General features: G+C 34.4%; 1 protein-coding gene and 1 long non-coding RNA gene across 2 annotated transcripts; both read left to right on the top strand.

Moving 5' to 3' along the window:
- Positions 1–160: 160 nt before the first annotated feature.
- On the top strand, positions 161–5,568 carry LOC132545612 (uncharacterized). The gene is made up of 3 exons (XR_009554040.1): positions 161–181; positions 2,107–2,160; positions 5,496–5,568. It is a non-coding gene; the product is annotated as an uncharacterized LOC132545612 (long non-coding RNA).
- A 1-nt stretch (position 5,569) lies between these two features.
- Positions 5,570–18,685, top strand: LOC132545501 (uncharacterized; the record flags this gene model as incomplete). The annotated part of the gene is made up of 10 exons (XM_060209183.1): positions 5,570–5,653; positions 8,019–8,240; positions 8,956–9,171; positions 10,004–10,073; positions 10,591–10,679; positions 11,835–12,071; positions 12,265–12,495; positions 12,682–12,718; positions 14,071–14,826; positions 17,481–18,685. Coding segments are annotated over 10 exons (2,214 nt in total), but the record flags the coding sequence as incomplete, so codon positions are not given.
- Between the last annotated feature and the right edge of the window lie 1,524 nt (positions 18,686–20,209).

The raw sequence follows: 20,209 nt of genomic DNA, 5'->3' as shown, positions 1-20,209 counted from the left end.
CACGAAGAGTTACGATGGTCCGGAAAACGTCGGAAATAACCGAACGTTGGCGGAAATTCCACTTTCGTTTTACTCGACTGGATAAACGAATCTATCACCACGAAGAATTAATTTGATGTCATTATTAATTAATCTATGGAAATGTAAACTTAAAATGATTATTAATTAAACGAGACATGTGGTAAGTTCTAAGAAGCCGTCATGAACGTGTGCATATTTTATATTCCGCTAAAGTAACTGACTGAGTCATTTAACCAAGAAGTATATTGCCTGTCACATTTATGTTTGAAGTGAAATGATATGAAAAATACAAAGCAATAATTTAGGATTTTCTCAACTTTTTTCAGTCATATATGTAGTTGTTTGCTAGAAGTATATTTCTCAAAACTGAAATCTTTATGTACAAACAAAATGTTTGAAACAAAAAAACAAAACTTGCGATTCGCACAGGTACTTGTGGACTCAATTTCAATAGCACTTAAAAATAACAAAACACGCAACAGCCTTATATAAGTACCTGTGGTAATCAAGTATATTCATTAAAACAATACCCAATTGAAGTTTTTCTTAAATAAGCTCTTTAAACTTGTGAGGCGTATACTGTTTGGTTTCATATTCAAACTAAACGAAAATACATCCAGATATCAGTTTTCTAAATAAATACTGATACGTAAATGTAATTGTGTGAAAAAATTGTAAGATTTTCGATTGCTGAAAATATAAACTCACCAACAAAGTATGATTAACAGTCAACAATTTGAGATTCAGGACAGAATGATGGGTCAATATATATTAACTTCCTTTTTTGTGTGTGTATCAACTTCCTTTTACCTGTTTGCATAATACTATTGTGTGTATCAACTTCCCTTTTTTCATAATACTTGTGTGTGTGTGTATTAATTTCCTTTTAGAACAAGGACATTATTTACAAATTTTCAGCAGTATCCTTAGGTGAAGGGAAACAAATTTTCTTTAAATGGTTGGTCTCTTCTCCCTAGATTGGGAGAGGTGGGACTCAATAGAGGAAATAAAGCAAATTCTTTAAAATCCTACTTCTCCTATAGAAATTATTAGATTTTATACATATTTGGTCAGAAAAATCCTAAGGTGAAGGTATTAGTTTGTATAAATAATGGGTCTTAGTTTATTGGCTCATTTGGGCAGGAGGGGTGGGGTTCGATGGGGAAATAGAGCAAATTATTTAAATTCATTCTTCTTATGTAGGAATGCCCGGATTTCGCCCTAGTTTGGTCAGAAGTATCCTTGGGTGAACAGAAATCAGTTTTGTATATACTGTGGTTTTGGGCTCTTGGAGTGGGAGAGGTGGGACCCAAGAGGGAAAGCATTCTTGGACGAATGGAATTCACTTTCTATAAGGTAATGGATCCTTCTCCTCCTGTATGAATGGTTGGATTTTGCCAAGATTTGGTCTGAAGCGTTCTTGGATATAGGGAAATTTATTTAGTATAAACCATGGGTCTGGACTCCTTTACACAGGAGAGGAGTTGTCTGATAGGGGAAATAGTGCCAATTCTTTAAAACCCTTATTCTTCTGTTGCAATCACAGGACACCATCCAAATAGGGTCTCAAAGCACTCTTAGTTGAAGATGTCAGTTTTGTACCAATTGTTGATATCAACCCACTGGGCTGGGAGGGATGTGGCCCAGTAAGGGAAATAGTGCAAAGTCTTCCCTTTTTCAAAAATGATGGGATTTTGTCCAAATTTTATTTGAAACATTTTTTTTGTAAAGGGAACTCAGTCCTTGTATAAATGAAGGATCACACCCCTTTGGTGCCATATGGATGGAGTCAAGTAATTGTGATAGAGGAATATCTGGAAAATCTGTCTTCTTCAGTAAATAAGATATCTAAAATCCTTCCCCTTCTGATTAGAACAAACAATTAGGACCAAACTAAACCAGGTAAGGGATACAGGCCCCATGGGATCTTGTTTGATAATATATATGATATCAGTAGTGTTTATCAATTAATGCTGTTTCATAGCTATTGATTTTGTGTCGATTAACCAATCAATCGGTTTTGATTATTTATTTCATCAACCTTTCATACTAACAAAAACTTGCTCCCTTGTTTAATCATTTCAGAATTGAAAGTATTACCATTGCTTTCTCCATGAACTATGGGAAGTATTAACTCAAGTAAGTACACATGACCAGGTATATATACAGATGTTTGATGCTACCTTAGGTATTAGGGCTTTCGTAATGTTAATAGCCTACTTCAGATATTTTGCTGAATACTTAAAGGAAATTATCATTAAATTAAATGTGTCTTACCTGTAAGTTGATATTTGATGTCAAATAAATGCATATATACAGTTTTAACATAAGAACGATGAAAATATAATTGTACTGCATTAGTACAAAATATGTGATGTAAACAGTACAAACCATGCGTAAAGCTAGTGTAAAGCCAGTGGAAAGTCCAGCTGACCAACACATCACGAAAATGACCTATGTATATACTGGCAGTTACAAACATAAGTTTATGATTAGGCATTGTTTCCTCATTTTGTGAAGAAATTTGATAAATAAGAAATTTTGGGAATTTGGCTCGAATATGAAATAATTCTGATTGGAAATGGGGTTCATTATTGGTCCCAAAAAGCCCTGAAAATCTGAATATGACAAGGGAAGGAATCTTCATATCTAAATATGTGATATATAACTGCATGAGAGAGAACGGAATTGACAATCATCAAGAGTTCAATTGTATTTTCCCACAGAATAATGTGCAATCACTCTTACATAGTTATTGTACACTACATTTACAGATGGACATCACTAGTGAGTGGTCAGTATTTCTATTTTTTATCAAAAAGGGGATATCTGCAACTGCCTTTTTTATATATTACTTAAAAGTTCCTACTCACGGTAAAAGTACATACACTGTACTCCCTATATATACGATTCATGCCTGTAAGTTATTGGTTTGATTTAGATGTAGGTAAATGTTTTTGTGCTCATTTAACTGAGACACTAATTATAGCACATGGAAGTTTTGCTGAGGTAATAGTTTCTTATGAGTACTGTGTTGTCATGGTTTTAGACTTGGATATTGCTATTTCTGGCCTGTCTGGAATTAACCGCTTTCTCAACTGTAAACTGTATTATTTTAAGATCCATTATTTAAACTTTCAATAGCATCTCATGCTGGTGATTAAATTTGTTAATATTTCCTTTGATTTTTTTCTTTTCAAGTCTTCATAAAGCAACATCAGCAGTATGTTATTCTGTCATTTGGGACCTCTTAGGACTTTCTCACAAACCATTAACATCCCAAATGTTTTACATGGATCAAACTCTGGTTTTGGTTTGTGTTGAGCATGTGAAAGTGGCAGATTCTGCAGATCTCCAGACTGAGAAAAAAATCAAAGATGGATGTATTGTCCTCTTGTATTGAAAAATAACAAATTCTTCCATTAATTGTCCAGGAGATCAAACAACAAGATACACTTTATGTTTGTAGGGGGTTAGAGCTACTAGATTCATCAATACAGTTAACCATATCACTGAACTGGTGTACTCAGATAAGTGATGGGGTTAACTGTGATTACATCAAAAACAAAAGCAAAAACACAAAAAAAAGCCCAACAAAAAGGGCATCCCTGTAATGATATTGGTATTTGGTTTCCAGGTTTGTAAGATAAGTATAATTATAGTTTGCTTATTTCAAAACCAACAGATGCAAGATGTCCAATGAAAAAGAAACCCAACGTCTGGATATATGTTTCCATTGTTTAGGTGTAGTATAAGTAGGGGTGACTATTGAGGCTGAAATAGGTATCACGACAGTATTTCATTTCATTTCAGGATATCTTATTGATATAAACAATCAATAGGGTTAGACAGGCTAGAGTCTTTATAAGTCTTCTCCCAAAAGTATTGCACGACAGTATTGCAATAGTGAAATTACTGTTGTGATATTATTCTGATAGTTAAGTGACTATTGCTATGCTAAAGTGATAGTTTTTGTTTTTACTTTTAAAATATGTTATCTTACCCAGAAATAAACAGAGGTCTCTAACCATTTAAATGTATCAGAATGCTTAATTCAGCAAACGTTATAATCATTTCATACGTAAACATGCTATTCGGCGATATTCGTCGCGAAACTCATACACAGCTCGACTCAAGACTATTATTTTCATGTAAGTCTTAGTTATACAATAGATTTAGTAGAATTCCTCATTATTTCAAACTTGTTTTATATTTTAAAAGGTGTTTAATCAATTCAACAATCATATTATTGTTTTGTTTTGACAGTAAGTTTGACACATTGTTGGGAGAGCCATGTTGAATAATATAGTACAGTATAGGTCTAGTAAAGATAGGATCATATAGGTAATTACCAAATTCAGGTACCTGTAATTTCCTCACCACGTGTATAATTTGATTAGTGTTGTTCTTAATTTTCACATAACAAAAATGCTGCTACTGTCTGCCATGTCGTTTATCAAAATGGATAATTTCTAGGATGGGTTTAAAACATAGACCTGAAGTCAAAAGAAGTCACCATCTCCCCTACCATATGTTGTAGATTTAATTAGATCACATTGGAAACAATAACGATATTACACGTATTTAAGATACAAACTCTCATCAATGTGCTTAACATTCTGTGCTTAACATTCTGTTTCCATTCGAAGTTGATGATTGTGCCGTTCTTGTATCTAGCCCTTATCCAAGTCCCAAAGATGCTTTAAAAAAAAAATGAATGCTTGAATCCATTTATAACTCTATGAAAAATCTTGCTTTCAAGTAGCTTTTTTGTTTAGTTATAAAACATTTTATAATTGAGTAAGCTCTTGCGATAAGCATCGACTTGAAAACATGTTATTGACCTATTGCCATCAAGAGCAAAACTATCGCAATACATCAAAAAGTCAACCTATTGTTATATTTCTACTAAAAATACCAAGTGTTTACTGTTACTATAGATACCAAGTGTTTACCGTTACTATAGATACCAGGTGTTTACCGTTACTATAGATACCAGGTGTTTACCGTTACTATAGATACCAGGTGTTTACCGTTACTTTAGATACCAGGTGTTTACTGTTACTATAGATACCAGGTGTTTACCATTACTATAGATACCAGGTGTTTACCATTACTATAGATACCAGGTGTTTACCATTACTATAGATACAAAATGTTTACTGTTACTATAGATACCAGGTGTTTACCATTACTTTAGATACCAGATGTTTACCGTTACTATAGATACCAGATGTTTACCGTTACTATAGATACCAGGTGTTTACCATTGCTATAGATACCAGGTGTAAACCATTGCTATAGATACCAGGTGTTTACCGTTACTATAGATACCAGTTGTATACCGTTACTATAGATATCAATTGTTTATCATTTCTATAAATACCAGGGTTTTATCGTTACTATAAATACCACATGTTTACCATCTTATGTGGGTTTGTGTTATATGAATGTATGTTTTTTTTGGCTGATAGCTTTTAATTCAGCTAGAAATCCTACAGATGAGCCATCTGCTTCACAAGCTACGAGAGTGAAGAGAGCTATGACAGCAGCCTCGGGTTCTGGCAGAAGGTTCAGGACCATCGGCAATGTTAAAGTAACCATCGTTAATGAAAGTTTTGTTCAGCAGAAGGTAAAAGGATTTTAAATTGTTTTCCAAATTCCTTAATGTTGTCAATATCAGTCCATTTCATTCAATAATTGTGGAAATTAGGCCACAGTCAGTGATTGTCAATAATTGTGGAAATTAGGCCACAGTCAGTGATTGTCAATAATTGTGGAAATTAGGCCACAGTCAGTGATTGTCAATAATTGTGGAAATTAGGCCACAGTCAGTGATTGTCAATAATTGTGGAAATTAGGCCACAGTCAGTGATTGTCAATAATTGTGGAAATTAGGCCACAGTCAGTGATTGTCAATAATTGTGGAAATTAGGCCACAGTCAGTGATTGTCAATAATTGTGGAAATTAGGCCACAGTCAGTGATTGTCAATAATTGTGGAAATTAGGCCACAGTCAGTGATTGTCAATAATTGTGGAAATTAGGCCACAGTCAGTGATTGTCAATAATTGTGGAAATTAGGCCACAGTCAGTGATTGTCAATAATTGTGGAAATTAGGCCACAGTCAGTGATTGTCAATAATTGTGGAAATTAGGCCACAGTCAGTGATTGTCAATAATTGTGGAAATTAGGCCACAGTCAGTGATTGTCAATAATTGTGGAAATTAGGCCACAGTCAGTGATTGTCAATAATTGTGGAAATTAGGCCACAGTCAGTGATTGTCAATAATTGTGGAAATTAGGCCACAGTCAGTGATTGTCAATAATTGTGGAAATTAGGCCACAGTCAGTGATTGTCAATAATTGTGGAAATTAGGCCACAGTCAGTGATTGTCAATAATTGTGGAAATTAGGCCACAGTCAGTGATTGTCAATAATTGTGGAAATTAGGCCACAGTCAGTGATTGTCAATAATTGTGGAAATTAGGCCACAGTCAGTGATTGTCAATAATTGTGGAAATTAGGCCACAGTCAGTGATTGTCAATAATTGTGGAAATTAGGCCACAGTCAGTGATTGTCAATAATTGTGGAAATTAGGCCACAGTCAGTGATTGTCAATAATTGTGGAAATTAGGCCACAGGCAGTGATTGTCAATAATTGTGGAAATTAGGCCACAGTCAGTGATTGTCAATAATTGTGGAAATTAGGCAACAGTCAGTGATTGTCAATAATTGTGGAAATTAGGCCACAGTCAGTGATTGTCAATAATTGTGGAAATTAGGCCACAGTCAGTGATTGTCAATAATTGTGGAAATTAGGCCACAGTCAGTGATTGTCAATAATTGTGGAAATTAGGCCACAGTCAGTGATTGTCAATAATTGTGGAAATTAGGCAACAGTCAGTGATTGTCAATACACTGTAATTGTGAAGTAGGTGATATTCTCAATCCAGGGATTAACTTAATATAACAACTGAATAAAATCATGTTACTTGGTATTGTCTTCAACCTTTACTGAATATTGATATACAAATTAATACATTAAATCCATTTTCATTTGACAAAAATGCTCTAACAATTTTAGATGAATGTTCTGTCATAATGTCATGTCAATGCCTCTCCACACTTCAAGTTGTTTTATTTATCTACTTTTAAATAACAATTTACTGGTACACTAATAATCTATGGAGAGAAACATTTTGAATTTTTTTTCCAAATACCTCAACCTATATCTTGACCCCAATCTATTGACAACTTACCAGGAAAGTGAGTGGAGCTTCTTCCTATGACATCAGTAGTTGAAAGGAGTGTTTTGATTGGCTAAGATAATGTGAGGGACCGTTTCAAACAAAATCATGCACTGCTGGTTTTAGTTTTTGTTAAATTTTTATTGATATTGCGATAATTACAACACTTCTGTTTTAGAATCAAAATATTTCAGAACGGAGATAGTATGCTTGCACTTGATTGCGTCTCATGTTAAAACCAAAATAAACAAACAAACATACTATCCTTTCAGAGCCAAGAATTCCTATGTACTTGACAGAAGATTAATTTTGACTTTTTTTCAGTTAATTGACTTTAAAAATAACATGAAAGCTTTTCATCAAAACATCATTAGACAAATCTTATACAGAATTAAGACATCTAGAATTGCCTACTGAGAGTACAATTATCTATATACATGTGATTGTTAATCATAATGATAAACTAATTTTCACTGATTGTATACAACAAGGTAAAGCAGTTTACCTGAAGTCATTTCTTGTCTTGGGGAAAGTTATAGCTATAGAAAAGGCAAGTTCTTTTCAGGTACAAAAAAATAGAGATGATTGTTCATTCTATCATGTATGAATATTTTTGATGAAACAGAAGCTTCATGTGATATAGTTTTGCTAGTACAGCAGCTTGTATAGAGCATTGAAATGATATTATTCAGTGACCCAGGAGAGCAGTTGTAATTGAACAACTTGAACTTACTCTAACTTCACAGGCAGATGTCATTGTCAACTGTGCTTCAGCAGACCTTGACCTCACCAAAGGTCGTGGTGCGATGGCCCTCGCTCAAACTGCAGGCCCAGATGTACAAAATGATTTGAATAATAATTACAGCCAAAATATAAATGAAGGGGATGTGGCAGTTTCTGTCCCAGGCAATTTGAGGTGTCGAAAAATCTACCATGTGTACCTGACTAAGTGGAATAATGACACAAGGGTAAGAAAATAGGGGTCTGTCTACAAAATAGATGTCATAGGCTTAAATATTGAATTATTGAAAGAAAATTCATCAATATTAGATTTCATGTATTACATACATGTCCATATATTATTTAAATGCTTGATATAGTGAGTAATATTGGACCTTAATGCTAAAAGTTGACCAGTATTCAATGAGGCTTGTAATTCTGTATAATTGATAGTATTCAACATTCACCATCATGATTCATGTATATTAGTGTTAGTTTATAGTCTTGTAGTATACACTTTAATTATCATTTTGTAAACTTCTACTAACAGGACCACTGTATGTTTTACATGTTGATGGCCCTAATGACCTTTTTATGTGTTGACGGGTCATTAAGAATGTCATAGTAATAATAATTGTGTTAACAGGCTTTATCATTCTGCTCTTGCATTACAAAGAATATTTAGAAAAGTTGAAATAAACACAGCAATTTGTCATCACTTCCAATTATGCACGAACAGTTATTCTTTTACCGTAGTGTTAAATATTTTGATGAGATATATGTCTACATATTGTGTTTCACTAATAGTTTAGATCATGTTAGTATCCTTTCTTTTACATTCTATGGTGTGACATGTTGCTTTATTTTAACTTGTTTCTGCAAAAGAGAGCCTGTCTTACTACATACAGTTTTATAATGTGTGTAAACTGACTATTACATATAAATGCATTTTGATCATTGTAGGGTTTGTACAAGGTCATTACAAACTGCTTGTTGCTGGCAGACAATTTCAAGGTGAAAAGCATTGTGTTTCCCAGTCTAGGGACAGGATATTTGAGGTATCCTTATGATAAAGTCATCAAGACAGGCTTTGATGCTCTAGAAGCATTCTCACGAGCTCATAGCTCTTCATCTATAGAGACAGTCACGTTTGCCGTATATGACACTGAAACATACCAGGTGAGTTTGATCATAATTAAACTTGCACATTATTTCTATTTTCATAACATTGTCAGCATTATTGTAATTTTGATAGTGATATTGATTACTTGAATGTAAAAATTATCAGTAATAGAAGGTATCCATTGTTAAATTATGGTACAGCAATTATCCAAGATGGTGGACACTAGCGTACAAGGAGGTGGGGATGCTCACAAGTGTGCCCCCTCCCGACTGTTAGTAAATATTTTTCCACTCAGGGAGAGGGCTTATTTGCAGTGAAATATGGTAGAAAAATACATGTCAAATTTTCTTTTTAAACTAATTACTGTAAATGATATTTTCATTGTTTAAAAATTGTGCGGCTTTACCAGAAGTACAAAACCCAGAAGATTGTAATTTTAATGGGAATTATGAAAGTAAAATAGATCTTTGTTATTTTATCCAACCATCAAAAAAAGTGAGACAGAAAAACAGCATCAGTTACTTCATTTCACAGCTATTGAAATAGAAACATGAGTGATATCATAGATGAAAATTAAGTTATTTTTTCCTATGAAGATTTTTTTATCAGGCCATATTTAGAATATCTCATTTGCATGATTTAGATATTACAGGATTTGTATTACAAAATATAATGAGGACTGTAAATAAAAAAAAGCTATGAAGCTAGAAGCTATAGTAATTTAGACTTAAGTTTGAGGTTTAAACACAACATTAGTGAGACAGACAAAATCACATTTACTTTAAACTATGAATGAAAGAATTTGAGTTTGAAAGAGTTTGAGTTCATAGATGAAAATAACTCATTAAAAGTGATGAGCTGTCAATATTACTTATTGTTTGTATCAAGGTGTTTCAAAACGAAATCCGACAGTTCAGGCCTGGGTCACAATCTTCAAGACACCGGTCTTCTGGATCAGGCAATACAGGTATATAAAACCTAGAGATGTTGTAATGTCTGTGAAAAAAAATAGTTTCCATGAAATCATATAGGTATGATTAGAACATTATATGAATACTGTTGTATATATTGATAAGCACCCAGTTATTGTATAATGCTTGTATTATCAAATTTCTAAATTTATGTTAAAATGAAATTTCTTCATGTACATTAACTTGTATGTTGATGAGATGTTAAATTGCTATTGTGTAAATAGAATGTTTGTTATTTATGTACCAATTGGTACATTTCTGTCACCTTCTTGGCCAGAATAGGTCACCAGCCAGTAAAGCACATGCTCACTAGTATGTAAAGTGTCCTGCAATTTGGTAATAAGATTGTAGGTTTATTTCAGCTATACAGAAGTCTGAGTGTTTATGACTATCTGCCTCTCTGTCTTGTTTTTGTCTGTGACTTTTTGGTCCAGATTTTGCAGTTTTTACATCATAACTTTTCAATATTTTTGACATTGTATTAAGGACACTGTTATGTTACAGCTGGAGCAACGGCAAACAGTACTTATGTATCTGTACAGTTTGGTCAGATAAATTTGGAGGTTGTGATGGGAGCACTACCACAACAACAGGTAATATAAAATGGGACAAGGGTGGGTATTGTAATGCAGGCAAGGGTGGGTAATATAACATGGACAAGGGCGGGTAATATAACATGGGCAAGGGTGGGTAATATAACATGGACAAAAATGGGTAATATAATGCAGGCAAGGGTGGGTAATATAACATGGGCAAAGATCGGTATTATAATGCAGGCAAGGGTGGGTAATATAACATGGGCAAAGATGGTTATTATAATGCAGGCAAGGGCGGGTAATATAACATGGGCAAAGATGGTTATTATAACGCAGGCAAGGGTGGGTAATATAACATGGGCAAAGATGGTTATTATTACGCAGGCAAGGGTGGGTAATATAACAAGGGTGGGTAATATAACAAGGGTGGGTAATATAAGATAGGCAAAGATGAGTAATATAACACAGGACAAAGATGAGTAATATAACACCAGGCAAGGGTGGGTAATATGACATGGGCATAGATGAGTAACATAACACAGGACAAGGGTGAGTAATATAACACAGGACAAGGGTGGGTTATATAACACAGGGCAAGGGTGGGTAATATAAGATGGGCAAAGATGAGTAATATAACACTGGACAAGGGTGGGTAATATAACACAGGGCAAGGGTGGGTAATATAAGATGGGCAAAGATGAGTAATATAACACAGGACAAGGGTGGGTAATATAACACAGGACAAGGGTGAGTAATATAACACAGGACAAGGGTGGGTAATATAACACAGGACAAGGGTGAGTAATATAACACAGGACAAGGGTGGGTAATATAACATGGGCAAGGGTGGGTAATATAACATGGACAAAAATGGGTAATATAATGCAGGCAAGGGTGGGTAATATAACACAGGGCAAAGATGAGTAATATCACACAGGCAAGGGTGGGTAATATAACACAGGGCAAGGATGAGTAATATAACACAGGCAAGGGTGGGTTATATAACATGGTCAAAGATGAGTAATATCACACAGGCAAGGGTGGGTTATATAACACAGGGCAAGGATGAGTAATATCACACAGGGCAAAGATGAGTAATATCACACAGGGCAAGGGTGGGTAATATAACATGGGCAAAGATGATTAATGCAACTACCAGTGGGAACCAGAAACAGAAACAAAATCACAAAACAATAAACTGATTTTTTTTAGGTGGAAGTAATAGTGAACAGTGTACCATTTGATCTTGATTTATCAAATGGAGGCCTGTCAGAGGCCTTGCTCAAGGTCGCAGGTCAAAGCCTTCAGGATGAATGCATCAAAAGTTACCCTAACGGCATCTCCACAGGACAGATACTGACGACAAAAGGATACGGCCTTGCCTGTAACTACGTCTACCATGGCTGTCTACCAGACTGGTCAAACACTAACTCTGAGGAGGCGAAAGAGGTCAGTGCATTGTGGGATACATGTTTGAATCCATATGATATATAAAGTGATCGTGCCAGTCTGCAAGAAAATTTCAAAAGTGTCTGAAAGTTATTTCATAAAGGTCATAGGCCATGCAATTCTATTTATCCTGATTCAGAAACAACAGACACTAGGTTTTTCTATTACAAATGCCATGTCTGATGTTTTACAGGACCTATTTGGATTCATGATGGGCTGTCTAGAGGAAGCAACCAGCTACAGTACAACATCTATAGCCTTTCCAACCTTAGGAATAGGTAGTCTCGGCTATCCTGCTAATGTTGTAGCAAAGGAAATGATCAATTGTGTAAAGGAGTTTAGTGATGACAATCCCCAAACCACACTGACTGATATCCGCATCGTGATCTTCAACAAGGGCCAGGGTGTGGGAGCTTTACAGAAGGTATATCAAAGTCAAAGAGCAAGTGCATCTTACTGTACTTTTTGATGATAAGCTAAAACTTTTGAACGTCTACTTTTTGTTCTTGCGCATGATCACAAATTCAGAAAATGATATATGCGTGCTACACACAGTTATGTGGCAAATTGAATATTAATGATTTTTTTGTTTTTTGTTTATATATTTCAGGCTTTCAAAAGTGAATGTCAGCCTTTCATATCTTCAGGTATGCACAAAGAAAGTTATTAATTCACTGTTGAGAGCTGAGTGTCCTATACTAAAATTTCCATAGCAATGAAAAGTGTCATTTTTAGCTCATTTAACCCAAAGGACCATTAGTGAGTTTATGCTGTGTTGTGGCATCTGCCATCCATCCACCATCATCAACTTTTACATTCAAACAACTTCTAAATCATTAATAGACCAGATTTCACAGCATTTGTTGCTAGGTGAAGCCCAACGTTTGCTAAAACAAATGACCTTGACCTTATTTTAGGTCACAGTGGGTCAATTTGTTAAAACCTGTAAAATTACTTATACTGAATTACAAAAAGTTGCAGAAACATGGTATTAAGCTAATAGGTTTCAGTGATGAAGCTTGACAAAGTTTGGAAAAAAAGAAAGAAAAAGAAATGTGACAAACATTTAAGGTCACAGGGTACAATTTTTTTTAAAACTTAAAACAACTACATCTGAAATAGCCAAAAGGTGCAGAAGCATGGTATTTGGCTGATAGGTTCAAGGATGAAACATGACAAAGTTTGCAAATAGAAATGACCTTTTGACATTTGTTAAAACCTTAGAACTGCTTCTTCTCACTAACCAAATGGTCCAACAGTGTGGTATTTGGCTATACAATATACTGGTCTACTGAAAGGCCAAAGGACCTCAATAGTGGATTTAAGTCTAATCGAATAAATTAATGAATTGATAAACAAATAAAAGGTATTTGGCTCGCAGGTTCCTTCGATGAAGCCCAAAAAAGTCTGCACAAAGAAATGACCTTGAAGTTTTTCTTCAAGGTCACAGGGGTTGAATTTGTTGAAAACCTTAAAACAACTTCCTCTTATGAACCAAAGATGCAAAAGAATTTAGCTGACAGGTTCCTAGGATGAAGCCCAACAATGTTTACAAAAAGAATGAAGTATTAGAAGCTCCTTCTTGTGTTGGTTAAAATTGATTGGATGTGCTCGCTTTGAATGTCAATAAATTGGTGATAAACACTGATTCTACTTTTGGTGAGCATTGAATACCATGTGAGCAGTACAGGCCCGTTGAGCCCCTTGAATCAGCAGGCTTTTTTAATTGCTCCAAAATACATGATTGATCATCAGTGTTGATTATATATCTAGACCTACTGAAACAAATAGCTACGTAAATCAAACTTTGAAATACTGAATTATGTTAAGAAATATAAGCTTGATAGTAAAATGGATGAATCAGAACCACAAAGCCACCAGTTATGTGGTAAGAAACTTTAGAAACAACTTATGAAAATACTTTTCCAGGCAATGTCTTTAAAAGTACGATTGTGATTTCATAAGTAGTACATTTACAATCTTTTCAAACCCTTTTCAGTGCCTGTGACTCCTCCACCACTCCCTTTCCGTCAGCCTGTGACTCCTCCACCACTCCCTGCCCGTCAACCCAATGTACATAATCCTGATGCTTCGTCAGGAGACATGAAGACTCCATCACTGCAGAAACGGCCACCTCCAACAAAGGGAACTCAAGCTTATTTCAACTATATGTATGAACAATCTCCAATATCTCCATCATATTGGACTAAGTATGACAACAGTAAACCTCTCAAGGTCTGGAACTTGACCCTGGCTCCTACAGCATCCAGCCATGCTGTGTATTTACCAGTGACTAGAAATGTGTACAGAGCCATAGAAACACTTGTCAAAAAGTCCTGGAATGCAGCCCATTTTGGACATGGAAACGATGCTAAAGGCTTGGCACAGATTGGATACAGTAACCTCCAAGTTACAAATATTGAACGTATAGAAAATCCTGTTTTATATGAAAAATATGCTCAAAGTAGATCCCATTTTTTTCTCAAGGCTGCCAAATATGGAAAGCCATTGACTCCAATTGAAAAAATTGCTGTTTCCTCTAATACGCCGGTGCTGACTACAAAGTTGTGTGATGCTACTCTGATGCAGGACATCTATCCGGAGATTAATGAGCATTACACATTTCATGGAACACCTGAGGACAGAGTAGCGATCATTACTGCCCAGGGTTTGGACAATAGATTGGCTGGTAATACAGTCATCGGACAGGGGGTATACACAGCAGAGAGCTCCACAAAGTCAGACCAATATGCAGGTAACTTTTTTAGCGCACCATCATCAGACTCATCTTTGGCAGTCATAGATTTTGATCAATGTTTTTCAGACCCCTGCCGCAGAAACTGGCGGGGACTATAGTGTTTGTCGCCTTCTGTCTGTCAGAATATCGGTTTCCAGATGATAACTTCAGAAAGAATGAATGGATTTAGTTGAAACTTCATACATTGTTAGCTTATGAGGTAATGCAAAGTGGAAATGAGTTTGGGGTCAAAAGATCAACCACAAACCTTACTGTTCCTACAAAAAGATATTTTTCGTCAAATTTTGGTTTCCATATGAAAACTTTAGAAAGGATAGATTGACTTTATTGAAACTTCATACGATGTTAACTTATAAGGTAATAATGAGTGCGATCGAGTTTGGGGTCAAAAAATCAACTATGAAGGTCATTGTTGCTAAAAAATTTTTTTTTTTTGTCAAATTTTAGTTTCCAGCTCACTTCAGAAAGGATTGATAAATTTGGTTGAAATTTCATACAATGTTAGCTTATGAGGTATTACTTAGTGGAATTGTGGTTTGGGTCAAAAGGTCAACTTCAAAGAGCACTATTTATAAAAATAGACTTTCATCATATTTTGGCTTCAAGATGATAACTTGTGACAGGGATGACTGATTCTATTTAAACGTGATGCCATCTAATATTATTAGATAATGAATGGGGTGGGATCGGGTTGGGGATAAACATAGTGATGTCATTGAGAAATATTCAATTTCGTAGTGTGATCTGAAGCTGAACATGTTTGATGCTCTGTTAATTTGCCTGTTGATTCCGAAGCAGAAGGTGCTTACTTTTCCGAAACACCTGGTCTTATTCTTCTTGTACTTGATCAGGAGTCTCCATGTAAATCTTTGTTTTGTTTGTATTTTGCACTTGTTTTATGAAATTTGAGTTTAGATTATGATTATGTTGACATGTTAGTATTTTCTTGATATTTTTTTATTTAGAATAACTTTATAAGGATTATTAGCATAGGATGATAGATTTGATGGTATGCATGTGTTTACACTGGTTTACTAGCATCAGTGTCACAATTTTTTTTTCATGACACTTCAAAGGTATACCCTTTAATGTTTGTGTTCAATATTACTTATTGCAGGTGACCATGAAGGCTGCTAGGCCTCTTGTCTTAACACTAATTATCATCTAAGACATTCCTATATATCAGATCCCACCTAAGCCTTTTACAAGTCTCAACATTTATAGATTCCAAGTCATGACCTATCTTTTTCCGGTCCATGCTAAAGAAAATCTTTACAGTTTGTTCCAATTGTAGAAGTGACAACAGATTGTGTTTATCACAGCCATTTTCTGTCACTTTGAAATGGGTCCAGCTGTAATTTTGTGAATGTTCAAAGATTTTGTTAGAAGACATGGCTTATCTGATCAAGTGTTGTGCTTTTATAACCATTCAACATTTCCTGTTCTCGCCACAATAGCATGGTGCAAAAAATATCTGCACACTGATATTGTGTTTACCAATTTGTAGTGATCTGTTTGCTGTGTATATGATGTTTTCTTTCAGATCAATACATTTACAGGCGAACTAGTTATTCAGATAAAATTGGAGAATAATGGTATTTTATTTGTAAATGATCTGCTTGAGTAGCACCTCTCTGGAACATGTGATTGTCATGTGATCATCTTAGTGTTTCATGCGTCAAAATGGTACTGACATGTACTGGAGCCTGGATGAACTTTCAGAAAGTCACAAAAAAAGGCAGTTTTTGGTATTTTGGACACAGAAATGATGGTTGTTGCCAACATCAGACAGTTTTTCTGTTATTTTAGATCAATTGTTTAGAAAATTACATTGAGAAGAAAAAGTATATTCACATATGACAGGAAGTGACTTCATCAAGTTATTTAGGCAAGTTTGATGATATAGGGAAATATTGGCTATCAAGTTTCCTTATTTACAATTTTAGGAGAGAATATAAAAAATCAACATGGTCAGCTTCACACTCTTAACACATGCCGGAATGTAGGTTGAATCAGTAATTTCAAATAGCATTCTGGAGATTTAAGGTTCAGTGTGTAAGAAGGCAAACACTAACAACACAAATGCTTGACCAATGTGACATGGGATTGTGAACCATGACGAAGGGTCAAAATACCACAATGGTGTAACAGCCTTATATTTTGTTTTCAATTAATTTGTTTTTGCTCAATTTGTATCAGTTTGCTTAATTTTGTACCTACATATAGGATAAAACCCTCAAAAAATAACAAGGGTAGGGAAATGTAGGGTGGGGCAGGAGTCTCATGTTACTGTTAATGGTAAAGAGAAAAAATTCACTAATTTCACCAACTCTTTTCTAGATTACCTTGAAAATGTATCTAGTGAAAAAATGTGAATTAATAAGAAAATATTGAAATATTTCACTACTATAATGGTAAAGTGAAGCACCTTGCCCCTGAGGTCACTGGGACTGAAACTGAAACAGTTGATATACATACCCTTTGTATCTGGGGTTTGGGGACTGGGGTCTCCATACGGTATCCTTAGGATGACAGTTCTAGTAATCATATATACTAATTTTGAAAACTAAACGTAGTGAACATCGACATCTTCACAAGATGAAACTGCATGCTTAATTCATCAATGAAATTTCTGATGTTTCACTTTACAGATTATGTGACAAAGCGTGACAAGACAAGTGACAAGAAGATGTTCTTGACCCGAATATGTCTAGGAGAGCCGTATATATTAAATAAAAAACCAGCAGCTGCTTTCAAACGTCCTCCATGTAAAACATGCAAGAAAGATATGTGTGCTGATCTGTCACATGCAGGAAATTATGACTCGATTGTTGTGGAGGATTTCTGGATCTTTCGGGAATTTGTTGTGTTTGAAAAGGACCGATGTTATCCAGAATACTTGATCACCTACAAAAGGGTTTGAGGTCTGTGTGTATTGTATGGAGATGACCAGTGGTTTGTTCTGATACTTACTTCTACTACAGCAAATCCAGCAGGCCAACAAAGAAATTCTGGATAAAAGTTGTTTGCAAAACAAGGAAAATGCTTGTTGTCAACAATTTTCATTGTGCTCCAACCATGTTAGTAGGTGTACTACTAGGTGTTCAGTCAACATGCAGTATACAGTAACTATTTTCATTTTTTTTTTTTTTTTTTTCAAAATGTTTTATTGACAAAGGCAAAGACATGTAAAGTAATTAATATCCAAACATGAATATTGTTTTTTTCGTACACAATTCACATGTCACTATATTAACTAGCAAATATCATTATTTTATTTAATATATATAAAGTACAAGGAAACATTCAAATAAAAACTTATAATCCTAACAATAATATCTTAAGTTACCATTTACCTCGCTTCTACTAGTGAACCGAAACAACATAAACATGAAATCAATGGTGTTTGGAAATATGGAATTCATTCTGAAGGAGCCAAAATATTAAATTTTTTCACAGATAAATGAACATTGACAGTATTCAACTAAGTGGTGTAAATATAAGTATATATAAGATAAGGTAAATATGAGATAAGTTTGATATGAGATTCAGGTATATAGGAGCCTTACATACAAGGTTCCTAACTTAAAAATAAAGATGCATTGTAGACTTTTTTAATGTAGCACAAATAGTAGCAAGTAAAGAAATCAATTTGTTTACATTTTTTCAGACATCCATTTAATATGATCAAGCTGATTTGATAAAAATCGGTAATTAACCAGCTAGAAATATAATGTTTGTGACACTTCCATGACATGGGAAATTATCCAACATGCAAATTTCTTTTTGTTAAGGTACTCATGTTATTTTTAAAAAGTACAGATAATAAAAAAAAAAAAAAATTATAGGTGATATACCAGGTAACAGCAAATCTTACACACATTTATATCTGGAAATTAATTATTACAAATAATCCTGTTTTATTTGTATACATAAGTATGAGTGTAACTAATTATATAGTTCAAATTACAAAGAAACAATTATCATAGATAGCAAAAGGTTCAGCCGAATACCCTCGTGCTTCTGAGCAATGTCAAAATGGTCTAGCAGTGCACTATAGTTTCATTTATATTGACCAAAAGTGTTTAGAGGGTCCATGGGCATTTGTTTCTAAATGAAAGCAACATTAACCTACAAAACATTATAGCATATATATTGTGGTGTATTGAAATTCTGAGCCTATTACCATATCTTGTAAAATTATTACAATAACTAATTAGTGCAACCATATCAACTGCTGTTTGTAATCAGTATAAAGTAACAGAAAAAATAAGTTTTTTTACCAAATACTGTGTATTCAAGAGTTTTCTCAAACATAGTATGTATTTGTATTAAGTACATGTATCACATTTTTGACAGCATGGATATTACATATCTTATAATGTGTTTTGGAAAGCACTGTAAATTGCTTTTTTTATTAGTATTCTTATATCATTCAACAGTAAGTCTTTGTATATACGTTATTTCACGTTGTTTCTTACTTTCCTTATTGTATATTTCATGCTTATCATATTGAATCTTTCTGTTCATCTACATAATTCCCAAGGAGATATTTCTCTTCATTTCTTAAGATATGCAGAAGTTTGTGTTTCCATGGCAGACCTAATTCATCATATGATAAAAAACTGTTGTACATAGTAACAGTTATGAAATCAATGACAAAGTGACTGGCTATATTCACAAAAAAGACATTTACCATCAGCTCTCTTCATTAATTGTAGCTATGTTGCTGTATAAATAATTCAGTTTCATGTTTTTGAGGGGTTTCAGTGTATTAAGGTTTTGTCCAAATAATTTCCCAGCTTTTTACCTCAATCTTGCTAATTTCAAAATTTGTTTTGTATAATTTTTACTGCCACTGTTTGTCTGGCATCATGCATCTGTAATTTTCCAACATGTTTGACTTCTCAGAAACCCTTCATCTAATTTCAGTGAAATTTTTCATAAACTTTTCCTGGTTAAAGAGAAACAAAAGGAATTAGTTATATGGTCCCCACACTCCAGGGGCCTGATGGCTTGGGCCAAAAGAGGTCAAATTGACTCAAATTTCTGAAATCTTCCTGTCAACACCTATATATGGTAGAATAAAATGCTCTTCATGGATGGAAGGATCTAAAATTTCCCCCTGGGGAGGAGGTAAAAGTAAGGTATAAACTATAGTTGATATAGGGGAAGTACATTTTGGACATAATTTGTTTAATTTCCATTGGAAATATTTCAGACTTGGTTAGAATTATTAGCAAAGGACGATAGCTTGATGATATGCCCTAATCCTGGCTGACCCAGAGGCTGTTTAACGGGCCAAAAGCGGTTAAAATTACATTAATTTCAAAAATCTTCTTCTCAACACGAAGGTATGGTAAAATCAAAATGCTCTTCA

Source organism: Ylistrum balloti, unplaced genomic scaffold (genome assembly GCF_031769215.1).
Source record: "Ylistrum balloti isolate Yb309-2 unplaced genomic scaffold, AGI_CSIRO_Ybal_v1 Utg369850, whole genome shotgun sequence".
Lineage (NCBI taxonomy): Eukaryota > Metazoa > Mollusca > Bivalvia > Pectinida > Pectinidae > Ylistrum > Ylistrum balloti.
Note: the sequence above shows the minus strand (reverse complement) of the source record. Positions and strands in the feature narration are given on the sequence as shown.